The 25,361-nt window shown below is 49.0% G+C and overlaps 1 protein-coding gene across 1 annotated transcript in view; it reads left to right on the top strand.

Moving 5' to 3' along the window:
• The window catches only part of TTC27 (tetratricopeptide repeat domain 27), a 1,783,878-nt gene that overhangs the window by 1,126,631 nt on the left and 631,886 nt on the right, over window positions 1-25,361 (top strand). The window contains exon 10 of the mRNA XM_069607906.1: window positions 11,000-11,113. Within this exon, the coding sequence (XP_069464007.1) occupies window positions 11,000-11,113 (114 nt within the window). The remainder of the gene's footprint in view (window positions 1-10,999; window positions 11,114-25,361) is intronic.

The raw sequence follows: 25,361 nt of genomic DNA on the forward strand, positions 1-25,361 counted from the left end.
TTCTGTTCCAGCCTCCGCCGCTGCTTCAGCCTCTTGCTGCGGTCCCTGTGCCCCAGCACCCTCCCCAGGATCCTCCTGATCCGCAGGACACGGATGACGAGGAGGATCCGGATACACCATCCTCAGCCAAGGCCTTCCACAAACATCTTGCTGGGCTGGCGGAATACCTGGGCCTACCCCGGACCAAGGTCGAGCAGCTGGCAGAGGGGATTCTGGCTGAAGTCCTCACGCAATGCCAAAACAGGGATTCCTCTGCAGACCAATGTAGTCTCCCTGGCCAAGAAGGGTTGGTTTAAGCCCCACTCGGCCCAGCCGGTCAATCAACGCCTGGATGCCAAGTACAGCCAGATGGAGGGGGATACACTCTTGCTCTCGCCCCATCCTCAACCACTCTCCTTTGTGATCACTGCAGCATCACTATACTCCAATCCTCCGTCGTCCTCAGCCTCCTCCTCTGCGGCTCTACTAGGCAAGGAGCAGAAGATATTGGAGGCGTACAGCAAGAAACTTATTCCAACGCGTCACTGCAACTTCATCAGGCCAACGCCAACGCCATGCTGGCTGCCGCTAACCAAAGGTTATGGCGGGAAATGGCAGACTTCCTCCTGGAACTCCCTGCGCAGAGCCAATCACGTTTTAAGACGGGGCTGGCAGATTCCAGGCTTGTGGCTCAGGACCCCATGGAATCCACTGTGGCCCATATCGACACCTCTTGGCTGTTCCATCTGTATCGCCACATACATGGGAAGGACAGCCTGTCTCCGGGGGATTAAGGGCTTTTTCCAGTCCCTCTCCTCCATGACAGCCTCAGAGGGAAAAAAAAGGCATGACACGCCCCTTCGGGTCCTCGTGTCTCCAGTGGGGGGCAGGCTTGCTCTCCATGCACATTTCTGGTGCCAGAATTTTGCGGACCCCTGGATCCTCTCCGTCGTATCCACAGGGTACCGCCTACCTTTCCCAGCATCTCCTCCCCTCCACTCCATCAGATTGGGACAGCAACTCTTCTGGCGGAGATCCGGTCGCTCGTAGAGAGCCAGGCAGTGGAGGAAGTCCCAGCCTCCCAGCGAGGCTCTGGTTTTTACTCCAGGGTATTTGCCATTCAGAAGAAGAACCAGGCGGGCTTGAGAGTTGTGCTGGACCGTTCAACCCTCAACCTTTCCTTACCCCTTTAGCGGGGACATTGTGCAAGGGAGACTGGATTTGCTCCCTGGATCTGAAGGACGTATACCTACACGTCCCGATTTGGCAGCCCCATTGTTCTTTCCTACGGTTCAGGATCATTGGCTACCATTTTCAATACAAGGTCCTTCCTTTTGGCATCAATTCGGCCAACAGGGTCTTTACCAGGCTCATGAATACGGTGACTGCCCTCCTCAGAGCACAGGGCCTCCACGTCTACCTATACCTCGACAACTTGCTCGCCAGGGCTTCATCTCTGGAAGTGGTTCACCACTCGTCCCGTGCCCTTATGAACACACTGCACCCTATGGGCTTCTCGCTCAATCTCAAGAAGTCGCAGCTGCAGCTCATGCAGACTGACATTCTTGGGCCTCAACTGGGACACGTGCTCCGAGAAGTTATTTCCGTCAGAGGACAAGATCTCGACCATCAAGAGGGCCACCAACCACTTCCTCAGCAGAGAGGTGACCTCGGCATTGTGGTACCAGCATCTCCTGGGTCTCTTGGCGGCGGTCCTATTAGCCGTCCCACACACGAGATTGAGGATGAGGCGGATTCAGCTGCACTTTGCTGCCTCGTGGAATCAGGAGCGGGACTCTCAATCCGTGACCATCAACGCTCCTCCATCTCATCACCCGAACCGAACATGGTGGTCCAGGGACTGCAACCTACGTACAGGCAAGCCCTTTCAGCCGCCCACCCCGCAGGCCACCATCACCACAGACTCCTTGCTCGAGGGCGGGGAGCCACCCCGGACGATCTCTTGGTCCACGGCAACTGGACCCGACAGGAGCAGGAATACCACATCAATTGGTTAGAGCTGAACACCATCTGGCTAGCGCTCGGAGCATTCCTACCACTTCTCAGGCGCATGGTTGTCCTCATCCAGGAAGACAACTCGACCAGCATGTACTACGTCAACGAGCAGGGAGGCACCAGATGCCCCCTCTGTGCAGACTGGCAATCAGCATGTGGGAGTGGGCCTTGGAAAACGACATCTACCTCACGGCAGTTCACCTGTCGGGGGGGAATCCAACCTGGAGACGGACAGGCTCAGCAGGTTGAGAGTGAACAATTACAAGTGGCAGCTGAACAACCTCGTTATTCAGTAGATCTTCAATAGGTGGAGTCATCCCAGGTGGATCTCTTTGCAACCTCAGTTCACATCGTGGCAGGGACAGGGCCCCTGCTCCCTGGGCGATGCATTTTAGCTTCGGTGGAACGGCATGAGGGCTTACATCTTTCCGCCCACAGCGCTATTTCAGAGTGATTTGCAAGATCAAGGAGTCTCGCCAACTCAACATCATTATAATAGCTCCATGGTGACCGGCCAGGCCATAGTTTTCGGAGCTGCTCAGCCTCTCGGTGTGCCCCCAATTCACCTCCCAACAGGCCCAGCACATCTTCTGGCGCAGCAGGGGGCCAGGGTCATCCACCCCGCACCACAGAAATTAGCCCTCACAGTGTGTTACCTGAGTAGGTAACGCTACAGCACCTCAGCCTCTCCCAGGCTAATCTGGAAATCATACAGGGCGCAAGGAGCAAGGCTACCAGGGCCCAGTATAAAAGTAAATGGACCAGATTCTGCCACTGGGCAGACTCCAAGGAAATCGACCCCCTGGCCTGTACCTTGAATGACGTGCTCTCCTTCTCGGCGCACCTCCCCCACTCTGGTGTCCATGTGGACACCTGCCGTACATACCTCGCAGCCATCAGAGCTTACAGGAACTCGGAGGAGGGGAACTTCTCCCCCTCCAATCCTATCGTCAAGCGACATTTGACAGGGCTCGCATGTCTCTACCCGCCCGTCTAGAGACTGCACCCCGTGTGGGACCTCAACATTGTCTTGGGCGCCCTGGCGCACAAACCGTTTGAGCCAATGGCATCTGCAGATATCCAGCTGGTCACCATCAAGACGGCCTTACTAGTTGGACTCACCTTGGCTCGTAGAGTCAGTGAAATCCAGGCGCTGGTCACCTCGGAACCATATACTACCTTTCACAGGGACAAAGTAGTCCTGCGGACACACGCAGCATTTCTGCCGAAGGTGCCGTCTGCTTTCCACTTGAACGAGTAAATAGTCCTTCCTACGTTCTTTGCCGATCCTAAGGACGACGCACATAGAGTGCTGCACTCCCTGGATGTGAGGCGTGCCCTGAAATTCTACTTGTACAGGACCAAGGGCTTTCGCAAATCAGACAAGCTGTTTGTCACTTTCGGAGGCGCAAGACCAGGCCATCAGGCCTTCAAGGCCTCCATATCCTGCTGGATCGTCTCGGCCATCAAGGAAGTGTACGAGGGCCAGCACAAGCCACTTCAGCCAACATGCCCGCCAAGGCAACGGCCATCGCATTCCAGCGCCATGTCTCTTGGCAAGACATAACCAGGGTGGCCACTTGGCCCACTGCCTCAGCTTTTTTCAAGCATTACTGTTTGGATGCCAGCAATAGATCTGATGCGGCTTTCGGGCAGGCGGTTTTCATGAACCGATTTACTTAAGGAGGATCTCCTCTCCACCCTGGGGCTACATTCAGTTGTAATCGGCCATGCAGTATGGAGGAAAGGGGACGGGACGTAAGAGTAATTAGAAGTTACTCACTATAGTGACTAACGTTCTTAGTCCTTAGTCCCCTTTCCTCCATACGGCCCACCATCCTCCCCCCCCCCCCCCTAATAATACTGGTGTCCTTAGGCAATGTAAAATCTATTGTCGACGCATCAATGGGGACTGAGGTGTGGTGCAGGAGGACGGAGTCAGAGCAGGGCATGCTCCCTGGGCCGCACCCCTGCGCGCCTCTAAATTTAAAGGGGAAGAAGGTTTTTTCTGGTGAAAAGGGTTCTGTCTCGCGTCCCTTTGAAGGGACGCCCATGCTGTATGGAGGAAAAAGGACTAAGGACTAAGAGTATGTTAATCACTACGATTTCTTCTTCTACCCATCATATATTTAACTGGCTATTGTTTCTCTACACTCAGTTTTGTTTTAAGCTATACAGCTTTAAATCATTGCACCTCTTTGGATTAGGAATTCTGATGCAGACAAAATAAAATCTCGGCAACCCTCTTCTGAACATTGACGCTGAACCCGCACTTCTCGATCTTTATCTAGATTAGCCCTCCAGCACAGGATGCAATAGTGTAGGCTAGGGGTTAGCAAGCACCTGCGCCTCTACAGATGTTTTAAATGACAACTCTCATCAGATCTTGCTGGTATAGTGAAAGGTGTGAGGTCATGGGAGGTGTAGGCCAAAACATCTGGTATTCTGGGTGATGCATTCCCAATGAATGATGCATTGGCTATTGCAGACATTGATGATCATCCAACAAATTCAAAGTGGACTGCATAGAACTTGTTTATCATTTGACGTTCCAGTCATGCGGGTTCATAGCGCTGCCAGTAACGTGTTCACCTCCCCGTCTTGTACCACTCTCCAGAATATTTCGATCCATAAGGCAGGACTTTGCACTTTACTGCATTGCAGCTTCCTGTGACCCCTGTGAGGTTTTGTTCTTCATTTTTTCAGTGCATTTGGGATATTAATCTCCTGAAGTTGATCTACTCCTTACTGACTGTTCCTTCTACTGCTGCTCCCAAAGGTGGTTATGTGATCTTATCGTTAGAAGGAAACATTGTTGGGCAAACAATATTTTTTTACCCACTATCCCGCACTTTCAAAACCTACTCTGACTTGAGTTTGTTTATATAATTGCACCAGTCTAAAAATATGCTGGAAAGGGTGTTAAGTCGTTTACCCAACAATGTTTTTTTTCCCCATCGATAATATCACATACAACCATGATAATGGTACTCTAAATGTACTCCAAAGGATGGGCCCTATTGTTAATCCTCGTGGCACTATGCTCGCCATGCTTCCCTCCCCAGATTCAATGCCACTTAATGTATGTATTCTTAATCAAGGAACTTTCCATCAATTTTTGGATGATCTGTCGATGTTAGACTAGTTTTCAGTAATGATGAAAGCAGGCTGCAACTGAATATGGAAATTAAGAAGGGGTACTTGCTAACACCAAATCTGTGCCTGCTAAGCGAATTTCTAAATACTCCCAAGTTGTGACACACTTATTGCAAATATCAATTATTGTTCACAATCTTTACATAGTTAAACCATTTACTGTTCATTGGGAACAGAAAACACAATGTGTGCGCTCTGAATATATGTTCTATAAAAATGATTATGAAAAACACGTTTGCTATTGGACTGTTTGTGTGTGCTTTGCTGCCCTAGCAAACGTTGTCTATTATCCCTTCACTAGTTAGATTATACGATTCATTACTATCCTCCCTGTGTCTATGGTTCTTCTCTCGGGTAGTGTGTTAGGAGTCTTTCTGAGGTGCAGGTAAACCACAGTGATTGATTTCCCTTGATCGAGGTTAAACCCAGTGTCACATTGTTAAACAAATCTACTCAGTCTGCTGTCATGTTGCGCCATTCTTGATCCAGTGCTACTGTTTGTGAACCCAGCACAATATGCCACTTTCTTTGTTTTAAAAGGCTTTCCGTGTGTGTTTTCATTGAGAAGATAACGCTTGAAACCCTACACTTTTCTTCCTCCATGCTTTCATTTTTTTCTTCTAATTTTTGATTTTATGCCTTTAAGCAGTTGCACAGAAAAACAATGCCAATAGGCTGTTAGATACACAACGTGTTATGCACGCTGTATTCAAGTCTGTATTGCATATACCGTCTCCTTACTCTGCTCCATGGCCATTCATAGTATATACCTGTATTGTGCACAAAGGAAAGGGCAGAATGAAGGTTTAGGGGAAAAGACTTGGCTTAGCTCTCACAATTGTATTGGACCACTCCACAGAAGAACCGCAATACCGACTCCCTGTGTTTCATCAAACTGAGCCTCAAAGCGACCAGGAAAATGCACTGAATTCTCATACAAATAAAGAAATATTTATAGTTTTAATAATCATTGCATGTCAAACTACCTTCACCATGAATGTGTGCGAATTATGTTTTTTAAAGTGAAATATTAAAGCATTAAAGTACATTTATTTCTAGACAGCCAAAGTACTTTACATTATTTTTTAAGAAAGTGAATTCATGTTAAAGGATGTTTCTCATATTCATTGCGAAGATCTTTTTTAGATACTAAATTGCCAATTCAGCCATTGAAAGAGAAGGTCATTTAAACGATTTGATCAAGCAGAAAAGTTTGTCTTGCAACAAACATCCAAGGTCACTCTAGCTGCACACTGGAACAAAAAATGTATCCCAAAAAGTGGGCAGCTCAAAAATCAATGTATTACATGAAACGTAAATAACCAGGAGCTTAAGAGTTAACATCAATATCAGTTTGAAAAATTAAAAATAAGAGAAACTATTTTAATCTTTTTGTGATTCAAATTTTTCGAGTAGTACGCGCGTTTTGGACACATTGTAGTTGTGATTTTAAGGGGGAATGAACTTTGAGTGGGGCTTGGTGCAAGGCCCATTTTTCTACTAGACTGATCAACCCAGCAAAATATATATATATATATATTTCCCCCAAAGGCATACTGGGATAGCGATATCCAAAGACACCCATTTGATCAATGGCATACCATAATGAAGCAAAGAATTAAAGCCTTGCATCCATTGCACACAGTCCATGCCCCCTTACAGCATTCAATTTCTAGTGTGCCACATGCGGCCGGGGGTCAGGACATCCAGATACATGACAATCTGAAATGATCACCATCACCTTCCGAGTTAAGCAGAAACTGTGTTATGTCTTCCCTAATGCCCTTGGGCCTCTACCTTTTGCAAACCAACTTTATATCTGTAGTTCTTAGCAAGCATTGCTCCACGACAAGTCATGCAGCCATGCCTCAGTTGAGGGCACAATCCTGGGGGACCACTGCTTTAAGATACAGCGCTTAGCAATCCCTGCAACTAGGTTAAGAAAACATGTTAGTTTGGGAATCTTAAATCATTTATGTGACCGCTACGGGATCCCTTGCCACAGAAAGATCTGTAATCTTATTGCAAAAAAAAGAAAGGATTCTCCAAGAAGGGAACTATCTTGCAATCCCAAGTCATATTGTAAAAGAATGTGTCCTAACCCTGCGCTGCACCCCAAGAATCAACCCTCCTAGTAGTCTGTGGAATTTGGGGATGTGATGAAGCAGTTTGAAATCTTCAAAAGGTTAGACAAATGATTAACCTATATTCACATAAAAGAATGGTAATCATTTAAAACGTTTTACAGAATTTACCTGGAAGATAGTCTTCCAGGAGTGTCCAAACCATAATAAAGTAAGCTTTTGTGTTTAGGTATCCTCAAATGCACTGTAGCTTGCGAAGGCAGGAAACAAACAAAAGACAGGTTGAAAGCATAATTAAGTCCAATAACCCTTGTTTTTGACAGGGCCAGATAGAGTATCCATGTGCTTCATCAAAATATTGCGAGCGGTTTGGTCAAAGAGGTTACTACTACTTTGCCTAATTGTTTTTGGATTCACAATCGATGAAATTTGGCGACAGAGTATAATATTTCTATCCATAACAAAAGAGCACAGACATTACCTGGGAATTACCATCTCAGTACACTAGTCGACTCCTGCGTTAGAGTATTGCTCATTGCGTGCTTGAAGATCACCAGGATTGACGTGACCTAAATACAATCATTTCTTTTGACTAATCTGGCTTTAGAAAGAAGTGCTCGGCGCCGGACAATTGCCTTGCCTTCCAGTACATGCTGGATTTTTAATGTAAGGGCCACAAAAATAAGTTGTATATTATTTTTGTTGATGTCTCTTCTACTTCTCACCAAGTAAATTGAAATAGACTTTGAGGCCAATTGAAAAAACAGGGGAGTCATGAAAATGTGCTCCATATTATCATTGTTGTGCATTGAGGTACCTGGATCAGAATTCAAATGTGATATTCTGGCTTTATATTAGCCCCTGTACTTTTTGTTTACCTGGAAGATCTACCTGATGTTCTGAACGAATCTAGATGCTTTCCTCAAGAATTGTCTAATAAATCACTCCAGTATAATTACATGTGGATGGTTCTGTTCTTTTTAACCAGATCCCTATTGAACTCCAGTGAATTGTACGGTTGTTTGAGGAATATTGCTGACTTAACCTTTTGAAGATGCAGCTAAACCAAAATAATGTTGTCCTCTCAGGCGTTCTGAAGCAGATCCATTTACTGGTAGCTTTTGTCTCGAAAGCTTGATCAAGTTAAGGAATAAAAATAACAGGGCATTATCTTGCAATCAAATGTAAGCTGGAAAGGCCAGCTCTCGTCTCTTGCAAAATGAGCATGTTTACTGAGAAGCACAATCAGGCAACTCATAAATGCCCAGAGGTGCGAGAAGCCTGTGTCTTCAAAATGGAGTATTAGGCAAAGGTTCCAACTCTTCTGCTGCATGGAGCGAAGTGCATCCAATGCTCCTTGTAAAATTAACCACGTTTGAGAGAACCATTTGGAAGTCAGTTCCTTGCTTCTGGTGATCAACTTCTTTTGTGGCACTGAGTCTAGAATTGGGACTTGACAAGGTTGCATACAAGCAAGCTGCAAACATACTGGGAGCATGGCAACAGTTGGATTTAGCATACCCAGGCTCTCTAAGTGACCTAGTATATTTGGAGCTTAGTAAACGTCCACCTGTCTACCGTCCGATTGTGGAAACCTGTTGTTGGCTAAGGGAGAAACTAAAGCTGACCACTGTTGAATCTCTTGACAGTTTATCAACTGCAATTTTATAACCAGCGAGAGCACAGTGCTTCCAAACCGATTATAACAATCTGCCTTATTTCTGCGCCCCTAAAGGGCAATTTCCAGACAGTGAAGACACAGGAGATGCCATGTTGTTTGGTGGAATTGACGGATAATGAGGCACATTTTTCCATTTGAATTTTAGCAAGGGTAAAATGAATGCAGTTGTGAGAGCATGGAAAAAGAAGTGGAATAAAAAGATGGAATCTGCTCCTTATGTGAATAATCTTTTTCTGGAATCTATTGATGTGTTTTTGCACTTACAGAAATTAGAAAATGTTATTTATAGCACATTTTTCAATTGTATGGGGCCAGAACGTCTCTGCATGCAATGGATGCGTTATACTTGGCACCTGACTATGTGTTTTAAATTATGGAGGTTTTTGAAATGTTTTGATTAATGTTGGATAAATGGTGTACATTTTGAAATGGTGCTTTATTTGATTTATGAAATGTGCCTACTTTTATTGTTCTCTTTTTCCTTTTTATAGACTATTACATGGTCTAAATTGAGACCGGGACTGTTTAATAAAGTGAAAGTAGTCTGGACTTAAATACCAGCCGCCCCATACTATTTGAGAGATTCTGAGCAACCTTACTTTTTTCATTCTATTTTTATTTTTAAAGGTAGAATGGTAAAAGCAAAATTACATGTTGAAGAACACAAAGGAAATTACAGGATTGGTTAAATATCTTTCAAATCGCATGGGACATATTGGAATTTATGGTTCAGCTGAAATCGATTGATCTTGGCAGGGGCAAAATACAGTTTATAAAGAACCTTAAACTGAGTAAACTTAAACCTTGCACTCCTAGAAGCTTCCTTAGTGAGCTTGCGTGAATAGTATAATTGTCCGTGAGCTCCTTACTCTCATCTCTGCTCCATTGTCCCGTTCTTTAAAAGCAAGCCGAGGGACTGCCTGTGCATATACGGCTGAGAATGGTCACATGCAAACCCGTATACACTAGAAGGTAGGTGGCAGAGGGCCTCTCTGACATGAAAACTCTGAAGTGTTTTAGTCTTTCCTAGACCCTTTTCTTTGGATATTAGGGTTGCGTGCCACTCCTCACTGGGGAAACCTATTCCCCTGGACTCCAATAACTGCTCTTCCCCAGTGGATATTTTGGCTGTTGCTTATAAGGAGCTCCATATCTCATATATGTGCATGGGGCTTCCAGATACCATTCCCAGAAAAAATGGTGTCCCGCCAAAACAATGGAAACGAAAGGGTCATACATGCGTTTCTCATACCTAGAGGCCAAGAAGTTGGATTGGAACATATAGCAGTTGGTGACTCAGTGTTTCAAGCTTATATGTTGTACAGAGTTGTAAAGGGAATACCAGTATGCAGTAAACTGACTCTCTGCATTCAAACAGTACAACTCAGTCTGACATCCCCAGGCCCCCCAGACAGTAAAAGCAGACCATTGATGGCTGGCGGATCTGAAACTAAAGACGAGCCCAGCCATCTTCTTTTGAATATTGGTAAAGAAAATGGACCATTTCAAAAAAGGAATATGAGGAATGCAATTTAATTTTAGATGCATCATAACATATCTAAACTGCATATTTACTGCGTAAGTATTAAATATTTAGCACAATGAATGCAAATTTGGGAACTCCGGTAAGAGCAATGGTTTGTGGGATTCAAAAGCAGCAGACCAAGCATGAAACAAGCTTCACAGACTAGTGAAATCCAAAATAATACCTGATGGGATGAAAAAAATAATACATTTTTTTCAGTTAAGTACTTGGAAAGAAAACTTTTACTGATTAGACATCATCTTTCAATATTTTGTTTCTTAAAAAAATGTAGAAGTCTGTCATTTAATTAGTGTCACTGGATACACTTGTGCTGCCACGTTAGTATGGTGAACCATTTACAGACCAAACACTGACTGTAAATGCAAACTTTAATTAATAGATTTGTATTTTGGGGTCTTGAGCGTGGTATTATGCAAGCATTTGCTATACATTCATCTCCTCCATATTGTTGATATTTCATGCCAGGAGGCTTTGAGTGGAATATTCACTTTTTATATTCCTGTACCAACATTTGTATGTATCTTTATTTTCTTGCAGTGTTTGCTTTCACAACCCAAATTCTGGGCTATTCAGACGACTGTTTTAGTCCTGAGAACAAAACTTGAGAAGGGAAGTAGCCGAAGGATAGAGCGAGCAATGATGCAGACTCAGGTAGGTCAAAGCTATTTTGCTCTACTTGTTCTAGTACACCTATTCTGAATTGGTGTGTGACTCACATGACAGCTGATGAATCACCTCTCAAACCAGGTAAGACGACAAACCAGATTCTTTTTTTTTTTTTTTTTTAAACTTCTTTTTATTATAAGCGTGGCAGCAAAACACAGGCGAACAGCATCAGGCAGAAACAGTGTAAAAGAATAGCGTACATAGCGTAGGTATGCAGGAGCTACTACACATAATGAGCAATCGAAGAACAAAATACAGTCGCATCGTGAAAAAGGGACATCAGGGAGCTATGACAGGGCCGAGGACCCAGGCTGGTGGGGGGAAACGGGGGAGGAGGGGGTGTTCTGAGTCTCGACTAGGTCAGACATATATGAGCGGAACCTGAGCCAAATGTTTCTAGGTCTGGAATGCATGGGTTGTAGGTGGGACCAGGTCTCTTCCGTATCAGAGGCCCACGTGACCGTTCTCAGCCATTGGGCATGTGTGGGAGGTGAGGGGCGAAGCCAACAGAGCAAGATAGAGCGCACCGCGAGAACTAGGCAAAGACCAGCTAGTTTCTTGGAATCTCGGGGGAGGCCTGGGAGATCGTGAAAGAGACATACCAGCGGGGAGAGAGCAATGGGGTGGTCAATTACAGCGGACACCGTCGAGCAAACGGCCTCCCAGAACTGAGCGAGGCGGGGGCAGGACCAGATCATATGGATGTAGTCGGCCTCATCCTGACCGCATCTGGGGCAGCTGGCAGGATGGTCGATGGACATACGGTGTAGTCTGATCGGGGTATGGTGGAATCTGTGAAGCACTTTGAATTGGATAAGTTTGAACCGGGAGTTGAGGGAGACCCGTTGCGTGCGTTCGCATAGGTGGGTCCAGCGGTCATCAGACATCTCAACCCCGAGGTCCGCCTCCCAAGCGCGTTTCAGTTTAGCAAAGTCTGGGATCGATCTGGACTGCAGCATGGTATATAACCTAGAGATCTTACCCCTCATAGGGCTGGGGGAGGTGAGCTCCTCAATTGCGGGGTCGTCAGGCGGTAATGCAGGGAATGTTTGGTAATGTCGTTTAAGGGTCTTTCGGAGGGATGCGTATTGAAGCCATACACTCCGGTCTCTTCTCAGAGATAAGGGGAGATCGGGCCACTCGACGAATATACCCTGGTCAAACACGTCGCGTAACAGCTCGAAGCCCGCGTCTGCCCATCGGCGCGCCGCACCCAATGGAAGGCATAGGTAATCCCCAACAGATTCCACATTTTTGCTAGTGCAGCGGCTGTGCAGGTGACTGGATTCTGCGAGTCCCGAGCCAAGGGGGCGGGTTGCAACACCAGGGAGCGGATGTCTCGGTCAATCACTGCGAGCCTTTCAAGTCGGACGTGCGGGGCAGGATCCGCGGTGTCGAACCAATAGGAGGTATATTGGATTTGTGACGCCAGCCAGTATTTAAGAAAGTTAGGGGCACCGAAGCCCCCGTAAGACATGGGAGTGGAGAGGGTCCCGATTTTAAGGCGGACCGCGCCCGAGTGCCAGAGAAAGGAGTTCACGGTGCGGGTCAAGTCGCGAAAGAAGCCTGCTCCCGGCCATAAGGGAACGTTAGAGAACCTATAGAGCAGCTGGGGCAATACCACCATCTTCAGCAGACCAATTCTGCCAGCCAGAGATATTGGGAGCTTGTCCCAGACCCTGATCTTAGCCATCAAGTGTGTGAGATACTCCTGATAGTTTTCATGGAAGGTCAGCTCGCGTTGGCGAGCCACCACCGTCCCAAGGTAGGTAAATGTGTTTTGGGCCCATGTGAAACCGAAGGAGTCGGGAGGGGGGGAGGTACATTCCGTGAGTGGAAAGAGAGTGGATTTCGAGCAATTCACTCTAAGGCCCGAGACTTGGCCGAAGCGGATAATGTCCGCCAGTATAGGGGGTAAGTTGGTCGAAGGAGAGCGTACAAACAGCAACGCGTCATCTGCATAGAGGGACACTATGTCCGTGTGCCCCGCGGAGCGGAGACCCCTGTGAGCATGGAGTTGGCGGAGCATGTCGGCGAAAGGCTCGATTGCTATCGCAAAGACCAGAGGAGAGAAGGGGCACCCCTGTCTCGTTCCCCTGGCGATCTTGAAAAGGGGAGAGTAGCGGTCCCCAGTGCTAACCCTGGCAACCGGCTCAGAGTAAAGCAGTCTGACCCAGGAAATAAAAGAGGGGCCGAATTTACAGCACTCGAGGTACCGCCACAGATACCTCCATGAAACCGAGTCAAATGCCTTCTGCATGTCAAGGGCAACAGCTACAGCGTGTGTGTCGGGACTGATTCTATCAATAATGTTGAATAGCCGCCTCAAATTCAGGGAGGTAGAGCGACCCGGGATAAAACCGGCCTGGTCCGGGTGGATAATAGATGGTAAGAAGGGAGCCAGCCGGAGAGCCAGGGCCTTGGCAAATATCTTGACATCGCAGTTTATGAGAGATAGTGGGCGATACGAACCGCACTGCGAAGGGGGTTTGCCGGATTTAAGTAGTACTGCGATCGTGGCTTCTCGGAGAGAAGGAGGGAGCACTCCAGCCTCAACGGACTCCTCCCAGAGATCCAGCAAGTGAGGGAGCAGTTGTGATTTAAAGCGTTTATAGAACTCGACTGGGATACCGTCCGAGCCAGGTGTGCGGCCCGAGGATAGGGAATCAATTGCGGCCGACAGCTCCTCCCGTGTGAGTGGGGAGTCAAGGGAACCCGCGGTCTCCGGAGACAGAGTAGATAGAGGGAGGGCCTCGAGAAAGGAGTCAATCTCTGCCAACGAGACCTCATCAGCGTTGGAATACAGGGATTCGTAGAAGGTGAAAAATTCCCTATTGACCTCCTGTGAAGAGACCGCCATAGAGCCATCAGATCTCTCAACCCCGAGAATGTGCGGGGATCCCGTCTCGTGCCGGATCAACCTAGCTAGAAAGCGGCCGGGGCGCTCCCCCTCTCCATACCTCCTCGCCATGCCAGGGTTATCGAGGAACCTCTGCTCGCGGTCTGCAAGGGAGCGGAATTTGTCCAGTTCCTCCCCGATGTTGGCGAGGTTACCAGGGGTAGAGTGTAGTGAGCATGTTGCCTCCAGAGACGAAAGTCTTGATTCGCTGGAGACGAGGTCCCTGCGGATCGATTTAAGAACCCAATTCTCCTTGGACAGTGCAATCCCTCTAATGTAAGCCTTGAATGACTCCCATAAGATGGCATGGGACGTTACCGAGCCCGTGTTGGTCTCGAAGAACTCCTCAATCGACAACTCAAGCTCAGAGCAGAACTCCGGGTCCAGTAGGGAAAGGGGTTTCAGTTTCCAGTGTCGGGTGCGGGCGGGATCGGGGCCCCAATCTACTGTAATGGTGACAGGAGAGTGGTCAGAAAGGGTTCTCGGAAGGATCATTAGCTGTGTTACACTCTTGACCAGTACGTTAGAAATCACCCACCTATCGATACGAGAATAGGAGTCGTGAACAGAGGAGTAAAAGGAGTAGATGCGGGAGTCCGGGTAGAAGAACCTCCACGCGTCCACCATGGCCAGACGGGGAAGGGAGGACAGTGCGGCATAAGCCGCCCTGGAGAGGTGGCGGGGCCTGGAGCCTGATCTATCCAGAGCTACGTCGAAGATCGTGTTGAAGTCCCCACCCCAGAGGATTGGAATAAGGGGGAAACCATCTAGAAGGGAGGTGACCTGCACATAAAATTCCGGGTCATCAAGGTTAGGGCCATAGATGTTCAGGAGAATCACTTCCTTGTGGTGCAGCATGGCATGAAGCAATACATATCTACCCTGGGGGTCGATTGTCGAGGAGATGAGGGAGAATTGAAGGCTCCTATGAATGAGGGTCATGACTCCCCGGCTCTGGGAAGAATAATCAGTGAAAAACCTATGGGGACCCCAAGACTTGGCGAAACGCATGCAGTGTACAGAACGGGCATGAGTCTCTTGAAGGAAGAGAATCTTGGATCCATGGCGCTCGGCCTGCAGCTGGAGTTGTCTCATCTTTCTATAGTTCCCCAGTCCCCGTACGTTCCAGCTCATAAAGGTCAGGGCACTCTCAATCACAGTGTGTCGGTGTTTGAAATAAAGCAGAATGTCAGTGACCGGGGGGTCAAATTAGCAGTCCTACGACAACAGTTCCAAGGTGCCTCAGCACAGTCCGCCTTCGCTGCCAGCGCTAATTTTCCAATAACAAAAACCCCAACATAACCCACCCCCACCCACACCCCCCTCCCAAACAGAGGGATGACCAGCCCATTCCCTTGTAAACAAAACCAAAGCAGAGGCATCATCGCCTGGGGGTCTGAAGGCCCAACTGGCCGTATCGCTCCGGGTTGCAGCAGAGCAATAGTACATGTGAAGCCCGTGATGGAAGAGGAATGTAGATTGAGCAAGGTTCTCGCCAGAAGCAATACAGGCGGATCCTGCAGGTTGAACTGAGCAAGAAGATTGCGGGATGGAGGATCGCCGTGGCCCCAGTACAGGAGGGGCGGGAGGAACTATGCGCCTCCCGTCGGGGACCAAGGATCACCGCTGTACCGAGATCAGGGGAGAAGGATCAGCCAGGGAAGTGTTCATCAATGAATTTGGAGGCCTCCTCTGGAATCGTGAAGAACACCACCTGATTGGCGTGCTCTATGCGAAGCTTGGCGGGATAAAGCATAGCATATTTGATCGAGTGGTCTCGTAGCCTGCGTTTCACTGCCTGGAAGGTCTTGCGTTCCCGCTGGACCGCAGTTGAGAAGTCGGGGTACAGATGGATCCTTGCACCGCCCTGAAGTAGCTCACCTTTGAGTCTTGCAGCCCTGAGGAGGGCGTCACGGTAGTTTAATACACGGGCTATGATGGGCCGAGGAGGGGCACCAGGCCTAGGTTTCGCCACCAGGGCGTGATGTGCCTGTTCAATTGCGAAGTGTGGAGAGAGCTCGGGCTCGCCAAGGAGCGACAGAAGTGTGCGCTGAACAAACTCCTCCATTGGCTCGTGAATTTCATCCTCGGGGACCCCGATGATGCGGAGCGGGATTCCAAATCTTCATTTTTCTTTTCCACCTCGAAGACTCGGTTGGAGAGAGCGACGACCTCGGTGCGCAGAGCCCCCAGCGCATCCTCCGCAGAGCCGACCCGCGTCTCGACCTCCAATACACGGCTGTCCGTCCTCTCAATGTGGGCCTTAATAGAAGATATGGTGCCGTTCATATCGTCTAGTTTAGAGTGAAGAGCAGTGAAACCCTCACGTATGAAATCCATCATATTACGGGATTCCGGGGTTGCATCGGGGGGGCGGTAGAGGCCCGCTCGGTGGCTTCCTCAGGTGGTTTCCCCGCAGCCTTCGCAAACATATTGATGGAGCTCTGCTTCCTCGCGCCCCCCTTGGTCATCCCGGCTGTTACGCGAATCAGGGAGGGAGAAGGGGGCAAACTGAGAGCTAGATACTAGTGCCGAAGAACGTCCTCCGGGACACCGGGGCCGATGCGTGTACCAGGGCAATGTAGGCGAGGAGCAACCAGAGGGCTCACCCGGAGTCCGGAGGGGTGAAGAGAAGAAGAAGTTATGATCCCTCTAGAGCTGGAGGGTAGATGTCACCGAGATTGGTGTAATAGGCCCGAGTGCGCCCAGGCGGTATGGTACACAGTGGCAGGTGCGCAGCTCCAGAGAATCCTGTGGGGGCAATTGCGTGGTATGTACCCCAGCTCCGCAGTCCCAGGGCACAGGCAGCCCAAGGGGAAATGAAGCGCGGCCCAGCGGGTCACAGTGTCCAGGTCCGCCCAGCAGGTCTCCAGCAGAAGTCAGCGGCGTCGGAAGAGAGGCAGGAGGGTGGGGGGGTCCGCGCCGCACCAGGCCAGCAGCGGCGCCAGCCCCAGCACAGGGGGGACACCCAGAGGGTGGAATGGGCGCAAGCGATCAAGCCGGGGCCACAGCAGCCCGGCACAGTCTCCCCCCCCCGCGTGCCCCCTACCTCTAAGGTGCTCCGGAGTCAATGGGGCCCCTCGGGGCAAGGACCAAGGGCCCGGGGCCGGTCAGCACCAGCAAGCCGCACCAGGAAGAAGAAGAGGCCAGCAGTCAGCTGAGGTCCCGGCCGAACGGCGCCGAGGGATGAGGAGAGGCCCGGCCAGCTGCAGTGATCCGGCGCGCCTCGCCGGGCGGGTGCCCCTCCCCCAGCGCGGCCCGCAGCGCCGCGGCCCCAGGTCAGAGGAGGACCGACGCCGCCGGAGCCGCGGGGCGGGGAGGGCGGGAGGCCGTAGCCGCAGGAGAGAGAGAGAGACACAGCCCCGTCCTCGGGGCTCACAGCGGCACCAGGCTGCACCCAGCCGCGGCAGCGGGGCTCCCGAAGGATCGGGCAAAGATAGCAGGACTTCAAGTGGCGTCGGGCAGAGCAAAGCAGGATCGAGCGCTCTGCTGGTCCGGAGCTCGAAAGTTAGGCGGCCATCTTGATTGCCGCACAACAGCGCCCCCCGACAAACCAGATTCTAACATGGCTAGAAGAGGGTTAGTTGGGTCCCAGGCCTCTTAAGTGAATCTCCTGAAAAACAGAAATGCATTCACTAAGCCAATTGCTCCAAAACCAGGCTGAATCTTATGATCCAAGCTTGGGGTCAGAGCAACCCGAGCAATAGTGGCATCACCACCATCTTCCCTCCTGCTCCTTGCTCTCCCAGTCGGGCAGCCTTACACCACACCACCCCATCCCTGACCCCCACCAGTCCCCACTCACCTGTTGCAGCGGCACTGCACCTCACAGCGGCATCTAACAACTCAGCCGAACTCTTTACAATCTGCAAGGAGCTGGCCAATCCTGCTGCAGTCTCTACTTCTCCTGTCTCCTCCCAGGCCCTCTGCACGGCCCTGGCTTCTCATTTCATCTCTAAAACCCAGGACATCCTGTCCACCCTCTCGTCTCCTCCTCTTCCTGCTTCTCTCTCCACTAACTCTGGCCCCCCTTCAGTCACCTCTCCTCCCTCTTTCTCTTCCTTGCCCATGTTCTCCCCTGACAAGATTTCTAGACAAGTCTGACCTATGAAAGGCTTGTCAAAACAGGTTCTTCCCTGTTCGTCCAAAACCATCAGGGACCATATAGGCACCCTCGCTCCTGCCCTGGCCGACTGCTGCAATCACTCCTTTGCCGCTGGTGCCTTCCTCTCCCCCCTGAAGCACTCTCTTGTGCACCCACTTCTCAAGAAACCCACTATCAGCGATCTTTATCACTCCTTTCCTGGGCAAACTCTTGGAAAACATGGCCATCTCCCAGCTTAACCTCCACACTGATTCTGTTGGTTGTCTCCATGACCATCAAGCACGGAATCTTCTCTCTTGAACATCCATGAAGACCTGCCCTGCAACATTGATTCTAATCTCCCCTCTGTCCTCATCCTACTCAATCTCTGTTCTGCCTTTGACACGGTCAACCATGCCATCCTGCTCAACCACCTCCGTGATAACATTGGTATCACTGATCAGGGCCTGGCTGTCCTCTTTCCTCACCAACCGTCCCTCCCAGGTCCAACTTGGGTCCTTCCTTTCCCTTCGCTCACTCTCCTCTTGGGATGTTCCCCAGTCGGCTAACCTCTCTCCCTGGTTGTATAACCAATACCTGGCGCCCCTCGCCCACCGCATTACTGCTCTCTGCTCCAACTTTCAGTGCTATGCGGATGACACTTGGCTCGTTTTTCAGGCTCCCCTCTGCCACCTCTTCACCCTCTCACATCTCTGACTGTCTGCAATCCAGGAGTGGTGTGTCGACAACGTCCTTTGCCTTAATGCCAGTAAGGCAGAGATCCTGCTCATCGGCACACCTGCACCTTCCTTTCCTGTCTCTCTTCGGCCGGCCTCCCTTGGCCCTCATCCTGCTCCCACTTGTGAGGCTAAGAACCTCAGTGACATCTTTGACTCCTTTTCTGACGTCTCGAATAAGTCAAACTACCAACTGCACCACCTCAGGGGTATTCTTCCTTTCTTCTCCTTCACTGTCTCTAGAGTTCTGGTTCTCTCTAGGCTGGACTACTGCAACAGCCTCTTTCTAAATCTGCCTGCCACTACTCTCCGCCCTCTGCAACTCATCCAGAACAGGACTGCGAGACTTGTCCTTGGCCTCAAGCCCAGGGATCGTATCTCTCCAGCCCTGAAATCTTTTCATTGGCTCCCAGTGGCTGCAAGCATTAAGTTCAAGACCCTCTGCATTGTCCACAAGGCCTTCTGGGGCCTGGGTCCGCAATACTTTTAACTCTCCATTCGGAAATACCTTCCTACTCTAGCTCTATGCTCCTCCACCTCCAACTGCCACAGGGTCAGTCGCTTCTCCAAGCAACGAGTTGGTGGTAGATCTGTCTTTGGCTGGGGCCTCCCTCTGGAACAGCCTCTCTGAAACTTGAGGAGATCCATCTTTGGTTCCGGAAGCACCACAAGACCTTCCTATTTGCTTCTACCTTCTCTCTTTCTCCCCCCTGCTGATCTGCCTGTTTCTGCACGGGGCACCTGGCTAACATCTGAATTTGGGCCAGATCCCTGCCCACCCAGCTGCATACCCGCACTGCCTCCTGGCAACCCTTGCACTTGGGTCTGTATCTACAAACCTACAGTCCCCTTACCTGCACTTATTAGACACCCGTTGCCTGCACTTTATTCTTGCACTCGCCACCTGCTGACAACACTATCTTTTGTTGTTGTAGTGATCACTTGTTCAGCACTTTCCACTCCTCCCCTCTCCCCTTGCACGTTCTCAATGTCACTAGGCCTAGTAAGATCGTTGTTTTGTCCCCCCTTCTACCTCTCCCTTGCCTCGTCACGTCCTGAAACACTTGTGTATGGGCGCAATATAAATAAAATATGTATCAGATCACCCTTGACCCATGGCTGCTATGGAAATGAAAGAGGAGCTCTGCATGGAGCCTTCCCCTCCATTTCTATGGTGGCCATGTTGGGTGAGGAATTGGATGCCTTTGTGTGAATAAATGAGCCATGCGCTCACCCGTAACAGTTGATTCACCCAAATGTATTGTTACTCACACCTCGAGTGTTAACCTTAGGGTGCTGATAGTAAGCACCCCTTACACTGGGCCTTACCACTGGTGAAACCCCGAGAATGGGTGCTTATTGCTATATTTCCACGGGGAAGGGTGCTCGGCCAATCCAGTGGCTGGAAACCCGGACGAGAACTGCTAGTGTACGGCTTTCTTTCCAGCAGACATCCAAGGCCCTTCCCCTGGTGCCTTGGTACCTTGGCTTCTGGGGCCCCTTCCATCATCCGCCCCACCAGGCCTTGCGTCATCCCTAAACTGCCCACAACCTACTTACCTGCTGGGTCCACGCGCCACTGCTCTTTCTTGTCTCAACCCACATAGAGATAGAGATAGAAAAGGGACTTTGTTCTATTTCTCTTCCGGCGTTCATTTTTGTAAAAAAAAATGTAGACTGGATATTTGACAATATGCGCAGACCCGGTCTCATTGGAAAACTAATACTATTAACAACCCGAGCAAATATACAGTAAAGACTTTCTCTCATATGTTGACTTTGTCTCTCAGCGCACAGGCCAGTAGCAGATCAAAGCAATGGGTTTGTACATTGTTCAACCACTCATGTCAAATAAGATGGGCCTGTGCTTCATCTTTGCTGCAGGCTGTGTTGGTTTTGGAGCAATCCAGCATGCAAATTGATTCTTTTGCAGACAATGTGTAGCAGGCAGTCTGTTGCATCATTACAAATCTCATTGGTCTCTCTCTTTACCTCTCCTTTTCAAACATTTACTTGCCAATGATATTTTTCTTTTTGCTACTGTCTTTAATGTAAGCTTACGTACCTTAATCCACACATGCCACATGTCGTGCTGTTGCAGTTCTATGAGGCTACACACAAAAGTACATCTACCAACTTTCTTGAATTCTGACAGGCTGCACTCTGTTTAGTCCATTAACGTTTGTCATACAGTGTTTTTGTTGAATCTACAGTCTATCTCGGGGTCCCTCAATCCTTCACTCTACATTTCCCTCTCTCAGCTTCCCTTTAGCTCTCTTCCCAAATGATGACTTGAGATAGCTTACTTTTTAATGTGCATATAATACGTTACTCGTTGTGAACCCTAGAGAAGTTTGCTTGGATCCATGATAGATGCCGGGTTCATCGAAGGCGCTTTTCTTCCTGCTGCAACATCTGTCATGGTCATTGCCAGGTCACCCCAATATCTCTTGTGCGGGGTACCCCCAAACATGTGACCCTATGGGCGACGGAGACAAAGGTTGACTTTGGCCTATTATCTTGCTTCAGCTAAGAGGGAAGATTTATCTCACTGATATTGCAATTTGGTGAGTACTTATATTCTCGCCATCGTTCTTATACTTGTGCATTTTGAGTCAGGCTCTATGTACAGGCCATGCTGATCGTTGACAAGCATGGTCACACCATGTTTTTGGAGGACGCTGTGTAGAGCACCGCTTAATCAAGCTGCTCTTTTCTGCTTTGAAAGGATAACCAGGGGTCCTGAACAATAAGACCAGGAATAACGTATAGAAAAACACATTGGGCCTCATTACGAGTCCGGCGGTAACCGTGCCTGAAATTCCGGCAGGTTACCGCCAGACTCATAGTACCATTCCGCCTCTGTGATTCCCGGAATCACTGGGGCATTACAACCCCGGTGACCCGGTAATTCCGGAGGCGGAATTCGGTAAATCCCCATTCCCATGGAGTCCAATAGGACTCCATGGGAATGGGGAAGTGGAAACACCGGCATCATCTCGTAATGGTGCCGGTGTTTCCACGTCAGTCTGCAGGCGGGTGGTGTTAAACCCGCCAGGTCAGACCTGGTGGGAATTACACCTCCCGCCTGCAGAACTCGAGATCAGTCGGTCTGGAAACAATGGTGGCAGCGGGTTTACCGCCACCGGTATTTCCGGACCTACTGACTTGTAATGAGGCCCACTGTCTTCATAGATGGAGACATGTGGCTGAATTATCTAAGTAGATCAAGCCCAGGAAAAAACGAATTGTCCTGCCAAAGGGACGCCTCCCTAACGCTTCTCTCACCTACATGCCTTTGCATAACCATGGTTCAATTAGTATTTTAATGTTTTAACCACACTTTGTTTTTATATTTAGCCATTTATTTGAAGAAGAAAAAAACACATTTCTTTGACCTTCACATTTCCCATTGACGAAGACTATTTTGATGTCAACAATGTGGTTGACTAAAACATGTAATCTACAAACATTGAGACAAAGTGCAAACGTGTTTCAAGTGCTACCAAATAACAGTAAAGTGCAATGGGCATAATTCAATGTATGGCTAGTGGAGGGTGCAATCACTAGTATGTCACACCCACCCAGTCAAAAAGAAAACCAAAGTTTAAGGCCAGGCTATTTTCTGCTTTGACTGGCTAGTAGGCACACCATATTGGATTGCGAGTCTGCAGGGCCGAAGCGTTGAAACAATGAATACTAACAGTCGCCTTAGTGACAGTCCTTATTACAGATGTAAAGCTCATGCAGTTTTTACCTCTGGCATCATTCGGGAGATATTTTTGTGATCACAGGTGTAAGGTTGCAGAATTAGGCTGACCCGAGTTTTCATTGTGGTTGGCATAAACTTTTATTCCAATGATAAAAGGAAAAGAAAACCTTATCCTACCCTAACTCCAAGAGGGGTTTCCCTGCCTCAACCAAAATTACTAATGTCACAGTCAGGATGTCAAAACAAGAGTTCAGGCCTATGTCGGAATCCTAGCTCTGTCCCTCACACTCTGTTGGACTAAATAAAAAGGAGGATGTCTTCCTAGTCTGGGGGAATGGCTCCTTTCCACTGGCCCAAAAAGCATCAGTTCTTGTTTTAGAATGTTCTTAAAGTTAAAACTCAAATCTTTGTTCAACAGTTGGTTCGGGAATGTCTACTTTTCCCCAACCAGCATTATTCAGGCCTCCAGGAAAGATGGTGGGACCCTGACCCTTGTTGGCAGACCTGGTTCCCTTCTACCAGGCACTGCAACAAAGAGGAGAAGTCTGGATGCTTTTCCAAACCGTGCATGGTTCCTGACCCTTGTTGACCAACCTGGTTCTCCTTTTTCCAAGGCCTCTTAGGCTCAAACACAGACTTGGTTTACTCGCCTGCCAAGCACTGTGTTCACATGTATCACAAAAAAAGTTTGCTTCACAGTCTCTGGACCTCACAAACAGACATGGTTTATTCTCCTGCCAAGTACTGTCCACCTATGTATGGTTCTCACAGTTCTCTTTGCCTTCTCCCCTCTTAATTGACAACCCTTGGTCATCTTCCCTCCAAGTACTGCCATGAGGAAGATTGGGTATCCTTGTGCGATATGTCCTTTTCAGGTAAGGGTGCCAGACCATATTCGCTTTATTATATTGCTTTGCTTGTGCTTCTCTTAATGTCCCATATGTGTTATCCTCTTTTCCCCACTCTTCCTGTGCTCGGGACTTTAGGGTTCTTCTTACCCTCTGAGGACCCCCAACCGTAGACTCAGCCACCCAAATAACTTTGAGGTCTTGGCTGTAGCACTCTGGTCGGTCACCGGCTTGCCCGTTCCTTTCTTTGGCTCGTGGGCTCTCTGGTGATCTCCTCTACATGCCGCAGCGGCTCCGCAGCTCCTGTCCATGTTCGGTGTGGAACTCGTAGTTGGACAGTGTGGTCCTGCAGTGCCACACTGCTTGTGCTCTCTCCAGCGGGCCTTATTCTCTGGCCGTGTCCCTGGGACACTATGCTCCTTGTCGTTACGCATCCTGGTCATCCACTGCTGTTCTTTGCGGTGAGCATTCGCCATGCTCTCGGTTCCTCTAGAGAGGATTCGACAGGCAGGTAAGCCATTGGCAGTTTTTATGTCTACATTCAGTACGGTCTGTAGTTGAAGACCAGACGATTCAGATAGGTTCCTTTGTGTAATCCTCGCGGATCCGCACTTCTGTCGCAGTACCTTGGCTTGGATCTTTATGGCAACTGCCTCCACTCTTCTTCATCTCAGTCCTTTCTATTTCCTGAGTTCTACAGTAGTGTGCTGGATATGCGGGTAGAGGTGGAGAGAGAGGGGCTGAAGTGGAGGTATAGGGTTTAGGTGGATACCGTGTTCTCCCAGAATAGTCATCCCTGTTCCCATAGGGAATTTAGGGGGCTTCCCCTTCCATGAGATCCACCCACTGTGCACCACCCACAGGGGTAGTATCTTGTAGAGGCCTCATGTCCCTGGCCTCATGGGGAGGGACTCCCCCTACCGAAGCAATGATGACATCCTGGGATTCGTCAGACTGGTCACATTCTAACCTGCTAAATAAAAAAGAACTTCCCTCATGGTATTGCTCCCCATCAAATAAGTTATCATTTATGTATCAAACTTTTTAACTTGGCTCACTTGTTGCTATGGAAATACAAGCCAATTACTTGCCGGCCACTCCATCGAGCACCGACTTCATTGCAGAGTCACCTACCACACAAGGTGGCCTAATTTATTCACTTTTAAACGATGGGCATGAGCATAAAGAAAATTACCTCTCATGCTGCTAACTGTAAGACTCACATTATCAGCATTGTGCCACTTGTATGGAGGTGAAGCAAGTTAGGGTTTTTTACTATAGAAATGCACCACAAAGCACATTTAAAATAGAAAAACTCAATTGTATTCATGGGCCTCCCAGGTGCTTGTGGCTATGATGCCCTTGCGTGGTTGCAAGGGTACAAGACACAGACTGCATGAGTGGCGCTCTTTTGCAGGGTGAGCCATTTGCACTGCAGTTCAAAATAAGGTGATGTAGGCAGTTCTGGAATCAGCACCACTTTTAGCAACTAACTTCTACAGCCCTTTGCCTCCTTGCACTTACCCAGAGCCGCGCTGCCCCTATGCTGCACTTACTCTGAGCATCTCTGGCCTGTTTCTTGTCCCTCTCCCTGGTACTACCGGCTACCCCCTCCCTTTTGTGACCTCCCCGCCCATTCTACCCCCTCACCCCTTCCCGTTCTCGGAACTTCTCCCCCTTGCACTTCTTGCTCTCGACAAAAGGCTTAGTAAGATTGTTTGTCTTGTCCTCCTGCTGTCTTCCCCCGCCTAGAAACACTTGTGTACAGGCACGTTATAAATGACTTGTATCATAACTGTCGCTGACTCAAAATGAGGATCATGGAGTTGAACATCACTGTCTTTGGTTCAGTCTGTAACCTGTTGGAATTCCATGCTAAATACAGTTTGTTTGATGACTTTTGAAAAAGTGACCTGCTTGGGTGAGTGTCTGGTTGCAAGAATGCTGGAGCAA

Source organism: Ambystoma mexicanum, chromosome 4q (genome assembly GCF_040938575.1).
Source record: "Ambystoma mexicanum isolate Mex_15411 chromosome 4q, UKY_AmexF1_1, whole genome shotgun sequence".
Taxonomy (NCBI): domain Eukaryota; kingdom Metazoa; phylum Chordata; class Amphibia; order Caudata; family Ambystomatidae; genus Ambystoma; species Ambystoma mexicanum.